The 20,936-nt window shown below is 54.9% G+C and overlaps 1 protein-coding gene across 6 annotated transcripts in view; it reads left to right on the plus strand.

Annotated features, from left to right (window-relative positions):
* The window catches only part of ATOH8 (atonal bHLH transcription factor 8), a 35,613-nt gene that overhangs the window by 11,500 nt on the left and 3,177 nt on the right, over positions 1 to 20,936 (plus strand). The window contains exons 3-5 of one of the 6 annotated variants that reach the window (XM_028497024.2): positions 2,218 to 2,299; positions 7,519 to 7,686; positions 12,458 to 12,542. The exons of 2 other annotated variants lie outside the window; for them this stretch is intronic. In XM_028497024.2, the coding sequence (XP_028352825.1) occupies positions 2,218 to 2,299; positions 7,519 to 7,616 (180 nt within the window). In that variant the 3' untranslated portion in view covers positions 7,617 to 7,686; positions 12,458 to 12,542. Of the gene's footprint in view, positions 1 to 2,217; positions 2,436 to 7,518; positions 7,687 to 12,457; positions 12,543 to 20,936 lie in introns of those variants that run through there. 3 more of the 6 variants (XM_028497023.2, XM_028497026.2, XM_028497025.2) reach the window with 3 other exon arrangements.

Consider the following 20,936-nt stretch of genomic DNA (forward strand, 5'->3'; position numbering starts at 1 on the left):
GCTCCCCTGGGCATCCAGGGATGGGGAGTGGGGCGGGGAGCCAAGTGACTCTGGCATCCTCCATTCATTCCTTCCTACCACTTCCTCCTTCCTTCCTGGCTGGCCCCTCCCCGCATCCCTGACATTCCTCCCCCAGCCCCCCCCTTTCAAGGAGGCCCCTCTCTGGGTTCTCCAGGTTTCCCAGGGGCCCCTTCAAGAGGCTTCCAGCCAGGGAGGCCCTCTGTGGACTCTTCTGCCCACAGCAGGGAGGGCCCCCGGCATGTCCCCACCGCCAGCCACTGCCGCTGCTGCGGTGATGGCACGTTGGGATCCTGGGGGTGATTTAATGTGGACCAATTAGATGAAATCTTCATCAAGTGGGTGAGAGAGGAAGTGCCACTGGCTGCTCGAAGGGCGGCTTTCCTCTAGAAAGTGACACGGGTAAATTAAGGGCGTGATTGATGGCTCCATGCAGCGCTCTGTGACAAAGGAGGGTTGTAAACTCTCGGTGAACTTCCCCTGGCATTCGGTGGTGGTCGGTCGGAGGTGTGGATGGACAGGGTGGGCAGGCGCCGTTTCCCCCATCTCTGCCCCTCATCCCCCCCTCCCCAAGTCCTCCCGTCAGCCACCAAAGGCCAGAGTGCTGGGCCCCCCTCCTTCCCTGTTCTTTGATTGGAGCAAGTGCGCTGGGCTGGGGAGGAAACTAGATGCTTGGGAGGTGAGGGAAGAAGGGGGGTGGTGGGGTGACGATGCCCAGGAGAGACGAGCTTTTGGCTTCCTCTGAAATCACATCAAATCTAAGACACCTTAGAGACTATCTGGTCCAGCCTCCCCATTGCCCAGATTGGGAGACTGAGGTGTTAGATTGTGGGTAAGAGCATCAAACAGCCCTGAGTTCAAGGCCCGGCTCATCACCTACTAGCTGTATCATTTTGGACCCATTTCTTTACCTCTTCTTGCCTCAGTTTTCTCCTCAATAAACGGGGATGGTGGAAACATCAGAGATTTCCAAGGCCCTTCTAAGCAGAGGTCCTGCCTCACCTCTGAAGGGCAAGGGGCCCCTGGCATCCTGCAGCCCCTCCTGCCGAGCGGGCTGTCCTGAGGCTGCCATCTTCCGAGGACCGTGCCTGGACAACCACCATTGCCCAGAGGACTTAGGGGGAGGGATGGGACAGGGTCTTGGGGCTGCTGGGACATCTGAGGCCTTTGGGGCCCTGTAACTGCCCTGGTAGATTGGCAGATCACAGCACCACCCCACTCCCGGTGTGTGTGCCTTCCTGCATCTGTCACCATGCAGGTAGGTGAGTTTCAGGGTGCCCTCAGGGATGGTCTTTGGTGACCCGCCCAGTGGCCCTGAGTGCCTGGGATAGGCCACCATTTTGTTAACCAGAACCGAGGGAGCTGGTGTCCCTGGAGACACATTCCTTCATTTGTTCATACATTCATTCATTCAGTGTTTATCGAGCACTGGCAGTGAGTTCCGTGTTGGGGAATCCCATCCTCAGCACATGGGCGCTGTGATGGGTATTTGCGATGGGGCGGGCTTGACCCTCCGAAGTCCCTGTAGACAGGGCAGGTGGATGTGAGGCTCAAATCAAGCCCCTGTTGCCCCTCCCCTGCGGCCATTCAGGGCAGCCTGAGGGTTTGGGGATGGAAGTGAGTCAGGCTTACATTCTAATGAAGGATAAAGAAAGGAAGAAACTAGAAAACATGCTGATGTAAGTGACCAGCTGAAAGGAAGTCTTCCATAAATGATCATCACCAATGCCACTGATGGCTATCTGAGCTGTCCCGCAGAGCGTGGCTCTCTCACAATTCATGTGCCCCAGAGCCTGGGCCACCCTTTTCCAGAACGCCTCCTTGACAGATTGTACTCTGTGTCCCCTGATGAGCTGCCTTGTCCCTCCAGACCTGTGTTAAGAATGGGATTTAAAGTGATCTTTACTTACCGTCTAGGCCCCAGGCACCTCCTTTTGCCCATTTCAGCCCTTCCTTGCTGGGGGTGGGGACCCATATCCCTTGACGGGTGAGTCCTCTATATCTGGGCCTCACAGGAAGTGACTTTGAGGGTCCAGGGTCCGTTTGGAAGCCCTGGTCGTGCAGAGAGGCCCGTTGGAGGCTGCCAAGCGGAGAGACAGGTGGGAGGAGTGGAAGGGCTCTGCAGATCTCAGCTCGAGCTCCGGCTGCAGCCGGAGATAATGCACATTAAGCACCTGGCTCTGGGCCATGTTTCCGCAGCTCCTGTTTTTAAAGCAGCAACTCCTGGGAGCTTCTGAGGAGGAGAAGGAAGAGAAGCAGAACTGTTCCACACCTGAGCAGGGTGGGCCTTGCCGGACCTGTGGGATAGGAGAGGACCAATTTCCCACAATCTAGGGCACTGCCTTCCAGTGAATAATAATAATAATAATAATAATAATAACAGCAGCAGCAGCTACTAACACTGATGGCATAGCTTAAGCCCTGGCGATAAATGGCCAGTAAGTTCCTGCCCCCAGGTTTCTCACAGGCCCCAGGTTGGCGTGGTGGGGGCGCGGGGAGAGATAAGTCCATTATGGTGCGCTGAGCTAAGGGCCCTACCAGACGCCTGGGCACCGATTGGTGACCCCGGAGCTGTGACTGTAGCCGTGTGTGACAGCTGGGCAGGGAAGGCTGGCTCTGCAAGGCCAGAGGCTGCTTCTCACCCTGTGGGTGGTCCAGTGCCAGAGGAGGCACTGAGGCTGGCACAGCTCAACCGCGTCTTCTCTCTTCCTGCTGCTTTCTGGGCAGGGGAGGCTTTTTGTGGTGATGGCAGGTTCGAGGGTAGCCGGACTCCTGTTGGGAAGAACATCTTGGGTGCAGACTTCTGTATCTTTGGTGCTGGGGGCCAGCTGAGGTAGCACATTGGTTTTGGGTTGGGAGGTCAGTGGGAGCCGAGAGGGTTCTGTCTGGGTGGCTGAAACCAAGCCTCGGGCAGGACCGGGTGGCACCTGCTCTTTCTGTGGTCTGTTCCAGAGCCCCAGAGCATGTGAGGCAGAGACTCCAGCACCTGCTCTGGCTGGATCCAGCCCCTCGTGTGCAGGGTCTCGTGTATCCCCAGAGTCCCCATTGAGGGACACTGTCCTGTCTCTGTCCCCACCTGCCACGTACACAGTCACCCCCATTGGGGCTTTGGTCTCCACTTCTGTAAGGTGAGTTGACCCCAGAAGTGACTTAAAAGGTCCCTTCTTTTTTTTTTTTTTTTTTTTTTTGCGGTACGCGGGCCTCTCACTGTTGTGGCCTCTCCCATTGCGGAGCACAGACTCCGGACCCGCAGGCCCAGCGGCCATGGCTCACGGGCCCAGCCGCTCCGCGGCATGTGGGATCTTCCCGGACCGGGGCTCGAACCCGTGTGCCCTGCATTGGCAGGTGGATTTTTTGTTTTGTTTTGTTTTGTTTTGTTTTGTTTTGATTTTGCAGTACGCGGGCCTCTCACTGTTGCAGCCTCTCCCGTTGCGGAGCACAGGCTCCGGACGCGCAGGCCCAGCGGCCATGGCTCACGGGCCCAGCCGCTCCGTGGCATGTGGGATCTTCCCGGACCGGGGCACGAACCCGTGTCCCCTGCATCGTCAGGCGGACTGTCAACCACTGCGCCATCAGGGAAGCCCCTAAGGCCCCTTCTGGTCAGACTTTCCGAACTGAGGTCACCTCAGCTCCTTTTTCTGTCTAAATGACAACAGGCATTTACTCTCCCTTCCCCTCCTTCCATCACGGGCATTTCACACACATCCGAAAGTTGCTCACAGAGACTGTTGGGACCCCAGTGCAGTGCACCCGGAGAATACTGACACTACCTGACGTTCTTAGAGCCTGGATCCCACGCCAGGCGTGGTGCTGGGTGCTTAGTACTTCTGACATATCACCCCGTTGACTCCTCCCGTCACCCCTTCAAGGTGGGTCCTGATGTTGTCCCAGGAACAATGAATCTGAGGCTCAGAGGCCCGAGGAACTGGCCAGTAGGAGAGGTGCCCGGGGCTCCTATCACTTCCCTGTCCCGCCCCCCACATGGAAATGGGGTGGTGAGAGGAGGTCCTGTCTCCACATCCTCCAAGCCATGTTACTGAGTTAAATACCATGTGCTTTCAAAGCCCATGGAGTCCGTCTACGCTGGGAAAGAAAGGGGGGTGGGTGGGAAACCACCATCAAATTCCCTTCTCGTCATAAAAATGGATGCAATTTATTTTTTCTGGCATTCCAATTACATAGACGTTTGTCGCCAGCTGTTTGTTCTAACATGGAGTGTTCTCTCAGCTGCCGTTTCTTCTCTCACAGTTGACACCGTTAGTCCAACACGGCTGGCAGGGACTGGGATGGAGGGGTCGTGGGCTGGGGAGCCCCCCCAGGTTAGCTTGGAGCTGGCTTCCTTGGAACGCAGAACTTGGCCCTCTGCTGTTCCCCGGGTGGTCCCGAGGTGGGGGAGAGACTGGGCCGCTGCTTTCCCCTCTCCTTTCACACTGTCTTCACCTCCTCCTCCTCCTCTCCCCTCCTGACACGCACTCACAGACCCCACCCTTCTCCCCACCGCGCTGTGTATGAATGAAACGTTGGGGTCTCGGACAATGAGAAAGAACCCACCTCTCATGCTCAGAAAGTCAGAGACGTGAAAAGTCCCCTCGGATGCTCTAACCTCCAGGGTACCTCTTCGAGCCGGGGTGCCCCGTTGAAAACCCCTTCAGAGGCTCGGTGGTCCAGGATGCTATAGGTGGGTGTTGAGTTGAGAGAACCCTACAGTTCCTTTCAGTTCTCTCTGGTGCTGTCATTTAACTTTAAGGCACATACAACGGGGAGACCCTTGGCAAGACCATGAAGTAGGGGAAGTGTCGGCTTTGGCGCTGGAGACCTGGGTTTGAATCATGGCACTGGTACTTCCTACCCATGTGACCTTGGGTGTGTTCCCTAACTTCTCTGATCCCCCGTTCTCTCGTGTGTAAAGTGTGAGCTTATAAACCTTCCTCGCCACCTTGCTGGAAGGATTAAAGGAGATCCAGTATGAGAAAGGGCTGGCCTTTTCCCAGTGCCAGAAGGGAAATCTCATGAATTTACAGCCACAAGGTAACAACTTCATATGGAATCCCAGGAAGGATCATCTCAGGAAAGGGCAGTGCCTGGAATGGATGAACGACCAGACAAAAGGCAGATAAGGGCAAATAGTTCTGAATGGGGGACTCCTGTTTGTCCAGCATTCAGGGCAAACCCCCTGGCCCTGCATCCTTAAAGGGGGGCGAGCACCTAGCCAGCCCGGAAATCCCTGGGCTTTCAAAGTTCACGGATTCGTACCAAAGAACGTGCATAACGTGTGGTTGTACGTGGTAATAATGCTAATAGACCGACTCTCACCAACGATCCCGCTGACCGAGTGGGGAGTGCCCACCGCGTGCCGAGCACCTCCCATACTCTATCTCTACCCTTTAGGCTAACCCCACAAGTTAGCACCACTTCCCCGTTGCACGGAGGGGAAACGGAGGCCAAGAGAAGGGCAGCCACTTGCCCAAGGCCATGCGGCGAGGAAGTGGTGGAGCTGCTTTGAGCATGCGTCTCTTTGGTTCCAAACTCCGAGCTCTTCCGCTGCGCCCGGGCCCTGAAACTCACATACCGCCCAGCAGGGTGGCCTGCACGCGGGGACCCCCAGCAAACGCGGGTGCTGGGCCTTGTCAGGAGCAGCAGCTCTTATGTAAGCGGCCGGACTGCGGCGCTTGCAGGCTCCATTTAGCCGCGGGGAGCCCACAGACCGCTGGGGGTGGCAAGGGGTGGGCCTGGCCGGTCGAGGTGGGGGTGTCAGCAGCCCCCCGCCCCCCAGTGCCGCCGCCAGCGAGGCCTGACACCGGGTTAAGTCGCCCTGGCGGCCTCTGGCTGCAGCTGGGAGCACGCCTGGTTCCCATTCGGGCGCTGTGGTTTTGATTAGCTGTTCCACAAGGCGGGCCTGGTGGCGAGGCCCTGGGAGCTCCGCTGGAACAGAGGGTCCCCCCGCCCGGCCGCCGCGGCCCCCCCCCTCCTGGCAGCCCCAGACTCCAGATGTTCCGAGCGCTCGCTGGGAAGGCCTGCTGGCGCCACGGAGGGCAGAGGGCAGGGAAAGCACGCGAGCTGGAAGCCCAAGCACTCAGTCACCGCAGGCCCTGGCAGCCCGCCCAGCGCTCTGCTGGCACATTCCCCAGCTCTCCCCTGGCCATCTGTTCCCAAAAAACCCTTTCAGAGCCTCATCATCACTCAGGATACAACAGCACAAGCAGCTGGTTTGGAGGCAGCAGGGAAAACCGTGCAAAAGGTCCTTTGTGAGAGAGGAAACTCGCTTATGAATAACAGGGCTGGACGCCGTAAAAGTTGGCGGCTGGAATCCGTGTTTCTCAGGCGCCGCTGTTTTCTCCCGACTCTTTATCTCTGCTCTTTATTTGGTTTCCCCTTGTTTTCTTTTAATGGTGTTTCTTCCCTTCCCCTTCTTGTACCAGTTGTGACTTTTCTTCCTCCTCTAAGGTGCCTGAAGGCCACCTAATTAGGTATCCTGGACGCTGCCGAACTGTTTTTTCTTCTCAAAGCTCTTAAAATGGGAGATGGTTAGAAGTGACTGTTTTCATAAAACCCGGGCTGGAGGAGACGGGGCAGAAAGAAGGTGCCCGGGAGGGCACGGTGTGGGCAGGGCAGCAGAAAGTCGCCAACCTGAGGAAGAAGGGTCGGGGGCAGAGGGAGTGCAGAGACTGCCGTCAGCTCATCAGAAGGCAACACGGAGACGCTCTGGGAGAGCAGTGACATTAATGAAACGCTCAGCGCTTGGCGCCTCAGCTGATTGCAGGATGACAGGAAGCCTTTTTTAAGAACCGCCGCCACCTCCAGAAACTTCTGGGAGATGTCTGCCTGGAATCTGGGCACCTCCTGGGAGCAGTCACCGGGTGGCCTGAGTGGGGCCCTTGGGGTGTGCTGGGGCAGGGCTGGCAGCTGGGAGGCCAGCATTGGCGGGGGTGGGGAGGGGAGGGCAAGGCCTGGCCACCTTCCTCACACCCCCTGGACCCCTGAGGGGGAGCTGAGAGTCAGGCCCAGGGCTGCCAGGTGGGGAGAGGGACACCTGCCAGGTGTCAGATGGGCGTGACCTCATGGGGGGGGTTCACGGGGCAGGGGACTGGGGGCTTCCCCTTTCCTCTCTCAGTTCCGGCCCCCCCTTTTCACTGCCTGCCCCAACACTGTCCCGTGAGACCCAGAAGCTCGGCTGCCCCTCACCCCAGCAGTGGAAAAAGCCTGTCGTCTGCATCGCTACGGGTGGCCGGTCCTCACAAGCTGAGGCTCGGGCTTTGGAGGGCGTTTCATCTGCGCTTTACTCAGGCGCCGTGCTTCACTCCTTTCTCCTCTCTTCCCCGTTTCGGTCGGAGAGGTGGCAGCTCTGGCAGGACAAAATAGATATAAGTTTATCACAATGTCAGGGCCATTAATCTCCCCGTCGGCAGGGCTGGGCATGGGCCGAGATCCCCCCCTCCCTGCTAAGGCCTTGGTGGGCAGCTACCTCGTCTGGACTCTGAGGCTGGTCTCGTCTCTGCCCAGGGGGCTGCGTAGCTGGGTGGCCTTGCTCAAGTGTCGTATCCGGGAGATGCCAGCCTGACTGCCCACCTATCCAGGGGTCAGTGGCGCAGAGGATGTGAAACTGTTTTGTGAACTCTGTCCTCCCTCCCGTGTCTCCTGCCTGAGAAGTTGGTCCCCGTGGAGCCAAAGGTGAGGAGGGCCCGGGGAAGGAGGGGTGGCCGCTGGCCCCAGGCCCCTGGTGATGATGTGGGGTCCGACCAGGGACCAGAACTTGCTTTCCAGCCCTGGGGCTTCCAGAGGACCAGTGGGAGGAGGAGGGAGGGCGGGGCTGCCCTCCCACTGGAGTGACCAGGCCTGTCCTGCCCACTGCCCAGCCTTGAGCCCCTGCCCCTGGCACAGTGGATCGCCTGGCACAGGGGCCGCCAGCAGGCCCTGGTCGTCCTTTTTCTACCTGCCCCTGCAGACCGGAGGCTGGTTCTAGGGGAAGGTATAAATCCCTGCCTTCTTGACCTCCTAGTATAAATGTTTCTAGAGGGCGAAGCAGGGAGCCTTTCCTGCCTTCAAGTTGCTTAGCTCTCTGCCCAGACTTCACGGCCACCTGGGGCCTGGCCCTGCCGCCCAGCTGCTTCCCTGGCTCAGTTCATACCCACCTGAGCCCCTCCCAGCAGCTCTGCTGAAAGCCAGATCGGACTGCCTCACTCCCCTGCTCAGGACCCCTCAGGGGCTCTCCACAGGCCAAGGGTAGAGGCCTGACTCCCTTACAGGGCACCTGCCCCTCCCCCAAAGTGACCTGGCTCTAGCCGGTCACTCCCATCAACGCGGAACTCCTCGCCCAGAGGGGCTATTTTTGGCTTCTGTGCTCATGCCTTCCCTTCTGCCTGGAATGCCCTTCTACCCTGTCTGTCTGGCTAAGTCCTTCTCATTCTGGAAGGCTTATTAGCTCCTCCTGGAAGCCCTCCCTGACCCCTACCCCAGCCTCCACCTCAGGGCCCCATAGCATGGCCACCTCCCTGCCCTTACCATAGGGGTGTGTAGAGTCTAATTCAGGAGAGCATCCTATGGTACAGTATGAAGTAATGATATATTATGTGATACTCTATTATGTGATATTTTAGAGCTCATTTTATGTCATTATATTATATTTTTAGGTGATATGTTACCTGATAAATTATGTGATATTAAAACTCTATACTACATTACATTATGTCACACAATGTGTGTTTAGTACACCTCTCTAGCTAGACTGTCAGCCCTTTCATCTTTTTGTTGTTGTTGTTGTTGTTGTTGTTTGCGGTTCGCGGGCCTCTCACTGTTGTGGCCTCTCCCGTCGCGGAGCACAGGCTCCGGACGCGCAGGCTCAGCGGCCATGGCTCACGGGCCCAGCCGCTCTGCGGCATGTGGGATCTTCGCGGACCGGGGCACGAACCCGTGTCCCCTGCATCGGCAGGCAGACTCTCAACCACTGCGCCATCAGGGAAGCCCAGCCCTTTCATCTTTGTGTCCCAGCTCCTGGCACAGAGGAAGCTGCCAAATAATGCACAGCATTCCTTCCACGAAAATCCACACACGCTGGGGCTGAATATTCCTGAGCTGAAGGCAAAGACTCTAGGGAAGAGTGAACTAGGGGCTTTAGGACACAGACAGGGAAGTGCCCCTGGGCTCCCCCAGGCTCCTGTTTGGGGAGTTTGGGCTCTTGTTGCCTTGAATCAGTGTAGAAAGCTTTGCATTTCAGATCACAGAAACCCCTCTAGCAGCAGCTTAAACTAACAGGGCTCCTGTTTCTTACAGTTAGGAGAGGTGAAGTGAGGAGACTGTTCCCTGGCTCCAAGGCTCTGGTGATGCTAAGGCTTCAGGCTTCTTTCTTGGTCTTTACCTCATGACTGCACAGTGGCTGCCACAGCACTGAGTGCTTCATCCACACGCTACATCCAAGGCAGGGCAGGGCCTTGCCGGGAAGAGCGTTTCTCCTCACCAGTTCAGTCAGTCCTGTCCAGACATCCCCTACCCGCCCTGAAAGAAGGGGTGTTCTCCCTGAAACTGAGGAGGACATTGGGGCCTCTCATCTGGGAGGACAGCAGGGTAAACAGCCACGTGGCTCACCCCTGGAAAGTTGACCCTAATTTTTGACAGAGTGGTTTTCTTCCCCACGGGGCTGACCAATGTCACAACCTCAACCACAGTGTCAGGACCCCATCTCTGCGAGTTTGCCTACTCCTCCCCGCAGCCCCGCAAAGTGAGGGCCAGTAGCCCTGTTTTCAGTTGACAGCACTGAGGTTCAGAGAACCTAGGTGACTAGGCCAGGCCACTGGTGACCTGGTCCCTCTGCACAGTGCTTTTCAGTTTGCAGAGCCTTCTCATGCCTCTTCTCCTCTTGAGTTTTGCAGTGACCTCCTGAGATCCACGTCACTAGCCATGGGAGCTAGATGAGGAGGCTGGGACCCAGGGGGGTGAAGTCACTCAGTGCCACACAGCTGGGTGGGGCCGGGCAGGACCTAGGCTCATCCAGCCCCGTGAAACAAGCGCTCCTGAATCTAGACCATCCCTGCCCTCTGTTCTCCCAAGGTGAGGGGGTCTAGCAGTGACGTGGGTCTGTCTCAGCCCAGCCACTCATGAGCTCTGTCAGCTCGGGCACTTGCCTTCTCCAAGCTTCGCTTTCCTCATGAGACATGGATAGAAATGTCCATGGGTGAGGAGGGTTCAAGGAAATGATGGCCATGAAAGGGCCACGTCAACTGGATGCACTACGCAGTCACTGGGGCTCCTGGAGGACACGAGGGACCTTGAGTGTCCCCTCCCCACCCAGGGACTTAGACTGGGTGGACTTGACTCTGTTGCCAGGCAGCAGACACCGAGTCTGTCCTTCTGCTTTTGTGTGTGTGTGTGTGTGTGTGTGTGTGTGTGTGTGTGTATGTGATGTGCGCCGGTTTGTTGGGGCATCTGTAGGCACTGTCTGCCAGGATCAGATGGAGGGTCTCCCACATGGTGGACTGAGTGTCTGGCACTGGGGAGGTGCCTGGAGGTCTTCAAGGGTTTCAGAACTTCCCCTCTCCCCCAGGGGTCAGGATCCACTTTGGCACCCACCCCCTCCACGTATACACGCCGTGGTGCTTCGTTTATTCAACAGAAGCAGAAAAAGATGAATTAAGCTTGAAGGACGGACGGTGTACATTTATTTAAGAATAAACAGTTTTGAGTGTTTACTATGTGCCAGGCATTGTTTTAGGTGCTGGGTCACTTTGGAGAACAAAACAAAAGCCCCACCCTTTGGAACTCAGGCTAAACGACACAAAGGCCAGGCAGGAAAGCTCACAGGAGAGCCCTGCAGGACCTTCTTCGGAGCCCACTCTGCTTAGCTCTGCACACAGTTCTTACAAGCCTGACTCCCTGAAGGCTCAGGTCAGAGCAGCTGAGCAGAAACAACCAGGAGACCAGCTCCTGGAGCAGGTGCAGTGACAGCCCCCAGAATCACAGCCAATGGCCTGATGGCGTGGGAAGAAACAGAGAACAAAAAGAGCAACACCAGGGGCTCAGAAGAGCCAAGAGGCTTGGAGCCATTTAGCGTCGGGGTAAAGGGCCCCAGAAGCCTCAAGGACCTGGGGAGTCTTCTGTAGACTGACGTTCCCGGGCTTGACCTTGAGTTGTCAAGAGGAAGCTGAAGTACATCCAGTAGCGACTGACGGAGAATGCAGGGAAGTGCATCAATTATTGGGAGCTGGGACCTGTCCAAGCTGTTTGGGCACAGAAAACACACGGCTTCCTTTCTCTAGGGAAACTCGCCCCTGTTCAGGGACTTGTTCTCCTGCGGGGGGCAGCGCTGGGCGGGTCGGGGTCCTTGTCTGGTTTGCTCACTGCGGGGGGGCCCCCCATGCTCCGAATGGAGCCCGGCACGGTCTGAACACTCAGTACATGTTTGCCGAATGAATGGAAGCGTGAAAGCCCAAGCAAGTGAGGTGTTTCTAGCTGTCTTCCACACTATCTCCTGGGCAGCTCCTCTCTGCCGTGTCCCCAGTGGGGCCCTGGCCACCTGATGGGGAGACACAGTTCCTGCCTTGATGAGCTGACATGCAAATGGGGGGAGACCCCCCCACACACACACATACATACACACGTGTGTGTACTGACACATGGCTGCCTAACCCTGAGTGCTTGGCTTTGCAGCCTTTGTGATCTTTAATCCTCTCTTCAACCTCAGACAGTAGACTACTATTATTACCATTTTATAGGTGGAGAAACCGAGGCACAGAGAGGTTAAGTAACTGCTCAGAGTCACACGGCTGGTGGAATGGGGAAGTCAGGATTCAAACAGAGGCTGTCTGATGCCATAGCCGGCGCATTTAACCCCTGCGCTGCACCGCGTCAGTGAGGGTGCTTGTGCGTCAGGGAGCGTATGTACGTGCACTTAAGTGTGTGTGTGTGTGAGAGATCCGTTTCTCTTCCCAGTACTTTTGTTGTGTCACTGACGGTCAGGATGGTGGTGAGTAAAGAGCCCTGATCAGAGATGTCCTACCCTTTCCTGAATCCCACGGTAGCTCCCGAATCTAGCTATGAGGGGCTTAGGGACGATGGGCGGGGCCAGAGGAGGGGTTTGCACACTGTTTTTTCAGAAATCATTTGGTTGTTTGGGCTGTCCAGGGGCCTCATGGCCTCTCCCAGCCCCCCATTATTGCCCCCACTGATCCTGAAATATCCACAGCTAGACTCTTACTGGGGGTCTCCTGAAGTCATGCTGTGGGCTTTGCAAAGGATTGTGGGCCAGCACTTCAGCATGAATTGGTTTGTCTGGTTGGTGCCCCATCACTCGTGCTGTCGCTTTGCTATAAGGATTGGGGAGGGGAGGGGAGGGACTTCCCTGCTGGTCCAGTGGCTAAGGCTCCGCTCTCGCAATGCAGGGGGCCTAGGTTCGATCCCTGGTCAGGGAACTAGATCCCACGTGCCACAACTAAGAGTTCTCACGCTGCAGGTGAAGTTCCCGCACGCTGCACTAAAGATCCTGCATGCTGCAGCGAAGATCCTGCGTGCCACGACTAAGACCCGATGCAGCCAAAGTAAATTAAATAAAAATAAAGGATTGGGGAGAGGGGAGGCACGGAGATATGCAGAAGCATGATGGGGGCTCCGGGGACCCCCGACACTGTGGTTGGGGGTGTGTGTATATGTGTAGTGTTGGCGGTGGGGGGGGGACGTGTGTGAGGGTCATGTGTCGGGGCCCGAGGGACGCTTCCAGGGAGCAGGGCCTTCCTCACCTGGCTGGGCCACCTGTCTGCTGCCCTCCAGCCTGGGTGCCTTCTCTGGCTATGGGGCCAGGGCAGGAGCTCCTTGAGCTTCTGGGGTCTGGAAGGGCAGCGTGCAGCGAAGTGGAATTGGCTGGACAACCTCACAGGATGGGGAGCAGATGGGAAGCTGCAGCAGCTGGGCCTCAGGCCTCACCCAGGCCAGCTCGGCCCTTGCCGTGCCCTGTACTGTGGGCGGGGTGAGGTGGGGACCAAGAAAGGCAGATCGGCTGACAGACATGGAGAGCGAAGCAGAGGGGAGGCCAAGAGAGAGCTGGCACAGAGAGAGGTGGCGGGAGCACGGAGAGAGAAGCAGAGATTGTCAGCCTGCAGCCCGAGAAGGGTCGGCACGGCGGCGCCTGGGGTCTCCCCGCCTGTCCCCTGCAGGCGCGGGTTCCCCCTCTGAGCTCTGGCCTCCCACCTTCCCTTAGGCCCCAGGGGATGAAGGCTGAGATCTTCTTAGAACCAAGAGAGGTGGCAGCTGGGGGGATGGCTTGAGGACTTTCTAGTCCCGATTGCCAGTGAAGAAGCTGAATCCTCTAGGGGCTGAGGGGTCTGCTTTGCTCTGCTGCATCCTAGCGTGTGACCTAGGGCCTCCATTTCCCCATCTGCAAAATGGAAGCAGCGACAACGCCTCCCAAGGACTGTACAACCGCACATGCAAAGGAGTGTGTTGGGCTCCGGACGAGGCCGCTCTCAGCCGATTCACTGACTTCTGTCCCCAGGCCTGGGAGGACAGGGAGCCGAGGACGACCTGGCCCCCTCTCTCAGGAGCTCGTGGTGGAGCTGTGCGGGGTGAGCAAGCGGGCGATGGCAGTTGCACCAACCATAACTCGAGCACAGAGGGGTATAGGAGGAGTCGGTATGAAGTGCTTGGAGGCTCCAGAGGGGAAACACATTTCCCCAGACTGCAGTGAGGTGGGTCTCGGGGCAGGCAGCTGGACTGGAGCCCCCATTGTCCTGGACTGGGGACACAGCAGGGACACAGCCAGCAGAACCCTGCCCTCCTGGAGCCTCCGTTCCCGTGGGCGGAAGTAACTCCGAGCAAGGCTGTACTGGAACAGAGGGGACGCCCGGGACTGGACGGTGCTCTCTTAGTGCTGGCCCGGGTGCCTGGGTCCCAGCTCCAGCTCCAGCATCTTAGCACAGGAGGGGTCCCCAGTGTTACTCAGTGGTTGTTTCCTACAGCTAGGAAAGTTCCTCTGTATGTCCTTGACTGACCCTGAGGTTTGAACATAAATGTTGGCCTCAGTCAGCGAGCGGTTTAGACTGCTGGACCCACCGTTGCTCCTGGCCTGGGCCGGCAGGGCAGGACGTCCTCCTAGCATCACAGGAAGCTATGCGCACCCTGTAGCCGGGAGCCCCTGGCAATCGTATTCACTTCTCTGATGAGTGGCCTGGAGGGACACGGCGCGGGGCAGGGGAAGGGGTGACTCGACAGCATTTACCAGGATAGCATTTTGGTGGTTTCTGCTTTGCCCTGGGGTTAGACTGTAAGCTGCTGCAAGGCAGGGCCTCCAACCCTGATGTCTGTCACAGAGCTGACAGGAGGAACTCAATAAATCTTTGATGACTAAATGAATTTTTCCCCCAGTTCATGGTCCCCGGGCGGATTCTCCTGGCTCACAAGGGACTCTGGCTATAACTTTGCAACTCTTAGATCCTGGCACCTTGAGAGCCCTCCCAGCCTGGACACAGTGTGGTCTTTGATTCACACCATGTTCCCGCCCTCAGCAAAGAGCAGCCAGCTCCAAATGCTCATAAATTTCCTGCCTGTCTCCCGTGGCGCCCAGGCCAGGCGAGGCGGGAGGCGCTGGGGGTGGGCTGGTCCATACCTGCTTCCAGTTCCCTGGGAAGTTTGGAGGCCAGAAGCCCAGGCCTATGCTTGTGCCCAGAATAACCTCGGCAGAGCCTGGCCCTCGGAGATGTGGAAGCAGATCTGCCAGATGCAAAGATGTATGGGCTGGAGTGTTGGAGAAAACACAAACACCAGCTTGCCGTGCAGTTTGCACAAGCTGATTTCACTCCCATGAAATCCAACATAGGTCTGCCTACGCAAAGGAAAAGTATGTGGATGGATGGACCTAGAGATGATCGTACTAAGTGAAGCAAGTCAGACAGAGAAAGACAAATACCATATGATATCACTTATCGGTAGAATCCTAAAAATGATACAAATGAATTTATTTACACAACAAAAACAGACTCAAAGGCAGAGAAAACAAACTTATGGTTACCGAAGGGGAAAAGGGGGGGAAGGGATAAATTAGGAGTTTGGAGTTAACAGATACGCACTACTATATATAAAAGAGATAAACAGCGAGGACCTACTGTATAGCACAGGGAACTATATTCAATGTCTTGTAATAACATATGATCGAAAAGAATCTAAAAAGAATATATATATATATGTGCATATATATGTATATATATATAACGGAATCACTTTGCTGTACACTTGAAATGAACACAGCATTGTATATCAACTAGGAAAAACAAAAAAAGGAAAAGTATGGGGAACAGCGATCACCCCGCACTATCATGTTTTCTCTCGGTGGGGAGATGGAGGTGATTTAAATGATTTTCTTCTGTTCACCCTTCTGTGTTTTCTAACTTTTCTATAATTAACATATACTACTTATGTGTTTAGAAAAATTTTAACAGTTTTTAAATTATAAATTTATTCATTTATTTATTTTTGGCTGCGTTGGGTCTTCGTTGCTGCACGCAGGCTTTCTCTAGTTGCGGCGAGCGGGGACGACTCTTCGTGGCGGCGCGCGCGGGCTTCTCATTGCGGTGGCTTCTCTTGTTGTGGAGCACGGGCTCTAGGTGCGCGGGCTTCAGTAGTTGTGGCACACAGGCTCAGTGGTTGTGGCACACGGGCTTAGTTGCTCCGCCGCATCTGGGATCTTCCCGGCCCAGGGCTCGAACGCCTGTCCCCTGCATTGGCAGGCGGATTCTTAAGCACTGCGCCACCAGGGAGGTCCCAAAAACTTTAACATTTTTATTGAGATTATAGTTAACCCATTTAAAGTGTACAATTCAATGATTTTTTAGTTTTTTCACTAAAATGTGGCCATCACCACAGCCAATTTTAGAGCATTTTCCTCAGCCCCCAAAGAAACCCCATATGCTTTAGCAGTCTCCTTCTCCCTCCCAGCCCTAGGCAACCACTAATCTATGGATTTCCCTGTTCTGGACATTTCATGTGAATGGAATCATGTAATACGTGGGCTTTTGTGTCTGGCTCCTTTCACCTAGCATACTGTTTTCAAGGTTCATCCAAGTTCTATCATGTGTCAGTACTTCATTCCTTTTTATGGCTGAATAATATTCCATTGTATGAATATACCACACTTTGGTTATTCATTCGTCATGGATGGGACTTAAGTAATTTAAAAGTTGTGCTTATTTTTTTTTTTTTTGCGGTACGCGGGCCTCTCACTGTTGTGGCCTCTCCCGTTGCGGAGCACAGGCTCTGGACGCGCGGGCTCAGCGGCCATGGCTCACGGGCCCAGCCGCTCCGCGTCATGTGGGATCTTCCCGGACTGGGGCACGAACCCGCGTCCCCTGCATCGACAGGCGGACTCTCAACCACTGCGCCACCAGCGAAACCCTGTGCTTATTTTTAAAAAAGAATTTGTCTAAAGCAGATTGGTCAAGATGACAGTTGTTTCCATATGACTATTTCTGGTGACTTCTTTTGAGACTTTTCAGCCTATGATGCCATTTTATGTTTTCAAACACCAGTGAATCACACCAAGGACCCAGCTCTTTGCAGGAATGGGAGCTGGTGCTTACACTGTGTACCAGGCCCTGCTGGGAGTGTGACTGTCTTGTCCCATTGGTTCCTTGCAACTGAGCTAGAAAGTAGATACTATTACTGTGCTCATTTTATTTTTTTAATTTTATTTTTTTAATTTTTACTGGAGTAGAGTTGGTTTGCAATGTTGTGTTAGTTTCAGGTGTACAGAAGAGTGAATCAGTTATACGTATACATATATCCACTTTTTTCCAGATTCTTTTCCCATATAGGTCATTACAGAGTATTGAGTAGAGTCCTGTGCTCTACAGTAGGTCCTTATTAGTTACCTATTTTATATATAATAGGTGTATATGTCAATCCCGATCTCACAGTTTATCCCTCCCCTGTGCTCATTTTAAAGATGAGTAACTGAGGCTTTGAGAGATCAGCCAGCCTGCCCAGGGCCCCAGAGTCCCACTGACTTTGGGGCCAAGATGAACCCTAGTGGTCACAGCATTTAGAACCAAATCCTTTCTAGTCCATATATTGGTGTACGTAAAAGTGAAAGGTAAAATAATGCCCGATAGTGTGGGTCTTGAAAAATACTTCTCCCATGCCCTCCCTGCTTGTCTTTCATATTTTAGTTTTAAAGTAACATTGCAATCTGACTGCTCCTTTTCGGACAAACCATAAAAAACAAAAAACTCAGGATTTCAATCCCATTTGACGTCTTTTTCTACACATAGAAGGCTGTATACAAATTGCTTAAATACCGAAAGATGTCTGATTTGAAAACAGTCAAAAATGGTTAAATGGGTGAAGTGACTGCAAATGAACTTAAAAGGTAAAATAACTTATGGGCAGAAATAATCGTTTTTTTTTAAATGCCCCCAAAGTGATAAAATTACCCTGCAGCACACAGAAGTGACGAGGAGAGGAAGCCAATCCACTTAAAGCCAGGGACAAACTTAGTAAGCAGAGGAGGTATAATTAGAAATTTAAAAACTGGAAGTGAACAAAAGCAGAAAGATACAACGTTGTTCCTGGGTTCACAACAATTACCGAAAGTTCCCCTAAAGCATAGGCACAGTTACAAAAATGCTCAGTGTTACATTCGAAATAGGAAACATATCTGGTGGTACTTAAATGCTACAGTAAATAAAATGCCTGGTAACTGGAAATATTTCTTCGCACATCCAATAAATAGCAAATATTTATTGAGATGCTACTGTGTGTCCAGACTGTTCTAGGCTCTGGGGCTACAGCAGCGAACAAAACGACCATGTGCCTGCCATTGTGGAGCTGACATTCTGACCACAAATGAGTGAGCAGATAAAAAGATGATTTCTGGGAATTCCCTGGCGGTCCAGTGGTTAGGACTCTGCACTTTCACTGCCGAGGGTGCGGTTTGATCCCTGGTTGGGGAACTAAGATCCTGAAGGCCATGCTGTGGCCAAAAAAGAAAAAAAGATGATTTCTGAAGGTGATAAACCCAGACACTTTGTCACCCTGACCAAATCACTTCAATCGGACTCAGCACGTCAGACCTGCTGAAAGGGACCTGGGAGGCATCTTGTCTAGTCATTTTTAAAGTTTATATTCGTGTTTAAAGGGCATCTTTTGTGTGGAGGGGTCATGCTGCAGGGGGCTCCTCAGGACGGTGAGAGCCTTACCCAGCCATAATCAGAGCCTTGGCCGCAGTGGGAACACCACCCGCAAAAGGCCAGAGCCAGAGGGGACGCAAGAGGCCCTTTCAAGCTGTGCTTCTCACATGGACCCAAGCGGGATGTTGCCAGGAGTTACATGAGAAGGGGGTCTGTGGTGTGGTTGTCACAGTGGGGAGTATGTCCAGCCCTCTCGCCTGTATTTGCAGTTACGCTTGCACGTGTGTGCACACACGTCCACGTCCACACCTACACCTACGTACACGCGCGCGCACACACACACACACACACACCCCACCTCTTCTGAAGCGATGGCATGGGTAGGTTTGTCTCCTGTCTCTCGGCCACACCAGATTGGTCTAGGGGAAGAAATCTGACTGAGGCTGGACCAACTGACCGCCTTCACTGGGTGCTTGGCGTCGGGATGCCGAGAGATCGGGCCAATGGGCAGACAGGCAAGAAAGAAGCAGAGCCTGGAAGTGGCTGAGTGATGTTGTTGGCAGGCACCTGGAGGGAAGGGCCGTAGATGGCCCCTACTGAGCTTCACAAGCTTTCCCGAGACTTTCCCCCGGCCCCTCTGAAATGCCCTTGTGCGGCCTTAAATAATGGAAAGAGTAGAGTGAGTTTCTACTCCTCACGATGCAGCTGCAGTCACACAATCAAATGGGTCGGGAAAACACTGGGTAGGTAAAGCCACACGAGTTTCCTTACTGTAGGACTTTTCAGAGACTTTAATATGTTCACATACACAGTGACTTTCCAAAGTAGGGCCAAGGTCTGTGATGTTTCCCAAACTCATGGGATGTACCTCACCTGGCTAGTATTCTGCAGAGCACGCTTTGGGGAGTGCTAATCCATGTACATGTACTCGCCGTACAGGTGAAGGAATTAAAGCACAGAGAGGGAGAGTCAGTTCCCCAAGGTCACACAGTTGGTTAATTGCAAAAAAGGTCGTGGCACCTAAGGCCTCCCAGTGTTCTTCCCACCATGCTCCAGTTGACATAAGGCTTCCTTGGACGGATGATGCACGTGCCGAGATTCCTGGACCCAGGTGGGTGGTGGGTACGCAGGTCCCGTGCAGACGTTAGGGAAAGGGTGGGGTTGAGAATTGAAGGTCAGGCCTTGGCGAGAGAAACCCACTGTCTCCCTTGCTCTTGGGTGGCAGCCATGGCTTCAGTGGAGTCTGAGAGCCGACTGAGGGCTTGGGGCTGGGCCCGGCCAGGCGGCCGCCTTTACAGGGCAGCCAGCGGGACGGCTTCAGCTGCCCCAGCCTTCCGTGCCTTCCCTGACCGCAGGCAGACTGAACAAGGGAGGAACTCCGGGCCAGTCCTCGGCAGGGCCCGCCCAGGCAGCCAGCGCCGGGATGACGCGGCTGTAAATCACCCCGCGGACCACAGACCCAGTGCCATCCCCACGGGTTTCCTTTCCGCTTCTTAATCCTCCTCCTCAGACTGGGTAACAAAAAGCAGATTCCTGCTGGGGCCAGCCACGCACCATGGGCTCGGAGAATGTGAGCCTGGATTCACCACATCAAGATGCTCTCTCCTCTCACTTTTCCTTTTCCCCTTCTTAGCCTCTGTTAGCTGGAGGACACTCCCTCCTCCTGGCTGGGCTCCCTCGCCCTCCCTGGACCCCACTTCCAGCCGTGCCCCGGCCTCGCACCTTGGCTGCCTGCCCAGCGCCGCCCAGGCCTGAGGCTCACTAGGGCCTGTGGTTAGCAGCCCCTCCAGCCTCGTGGTTTGGCTCCGGCCCGGCTCCCCGAGCCTCCCTTTCAGCAGGAGCAGGCTCTTTGTGGTAGAATAAACACTGCCGATCTGGATTCAAATGGTGGTGCTGCCAAATCGTAGCACTTACCTCTGAGCTGGGGACGTGAGAAGCTCCCTGGCATGTCAGAGGTGCCTGACAGATGTTTTGCTTCAAAAAGAAGTGCTTAGCTGTTTGTTCAGGGTTGTTGCAGGAAACAGGAGAGAAGGATCTGGAACTGCGCGACTAGGGGTGTGCTGTGCCCAGTAAACGGTTGGCTGTTATTCTCCTGAGTGTTCTGGGTGGACTGGGAGCCCCTGAAGAGCCTCCCCACCAGCTCTGACCTCCCCCAAAGCTGAAGCCCCGGCAGCCCCAGGACCTTTTCACGTCTCCTGTCCCTTCCTGTAGCAAATCACGCCCTCTGGTCAGTTTTCTCATGAGCAACACCAAGTTCAGCTGCCAGAGCGAAGTTTCCGAAGGTCAGGACGGCAAGGAACTGAAAGACGGTCTAACCTAGGGGTTTTCCAATTTGCCCCGTAGCACCTGGGCTGTCACAGCCATCCCAGGCTCCACGTTGGAAGGAATACTATAGACTCTGGGCTCCCCTCTCTCTGTGTCCCCTGTACTCTCCTGATCCAAATAGACTAGAACCATGTTCATCTGTTTTCTGTGTTGTTAGAATTCCCAGGTCAGACTTCATTTCTACTACAGCTGAGGACACTGTCCTCTTATAGATGAAGACACTGTCATTTTATAGACGAGAACACTGAGGCCCAGCTGGCGGGGAGATGGGCTGCACCTAGAGTCAGCCTCTTGGCTGCTGGTGTAGTGTCTTGTCTGAAGGGTGTAGGGCAGCGGTCCCCAACCTTTTTGGCACCAGGGCCCGGTTTCGTGGAAGACAGTTTTTCCACGGACCATGGGGGAGGGGATGGTTCAGGCGGTAATGCGAGCGATGGGGAGCGGTGGGGAGGGATGGGGAGAGGTGGGGAGCGCTGGGGAGATGTGGGGAGAGGTGGG

Source organism: Physeter macrocephalus, chromosome 12 (assembly GCF_002837175.3).
Source record: "Physeter macrocephalus isolate SW-GA chromosome 12, ASM283717v5, whole genome shotgun sequence".
In the NCBI taxonomy this organism is placed as follows: Eukaryota; Metazoa; Chordata; class Mammalia; order Artiodactyla; family Physeteridae; genus Physeter; species Physeter macrocephalus.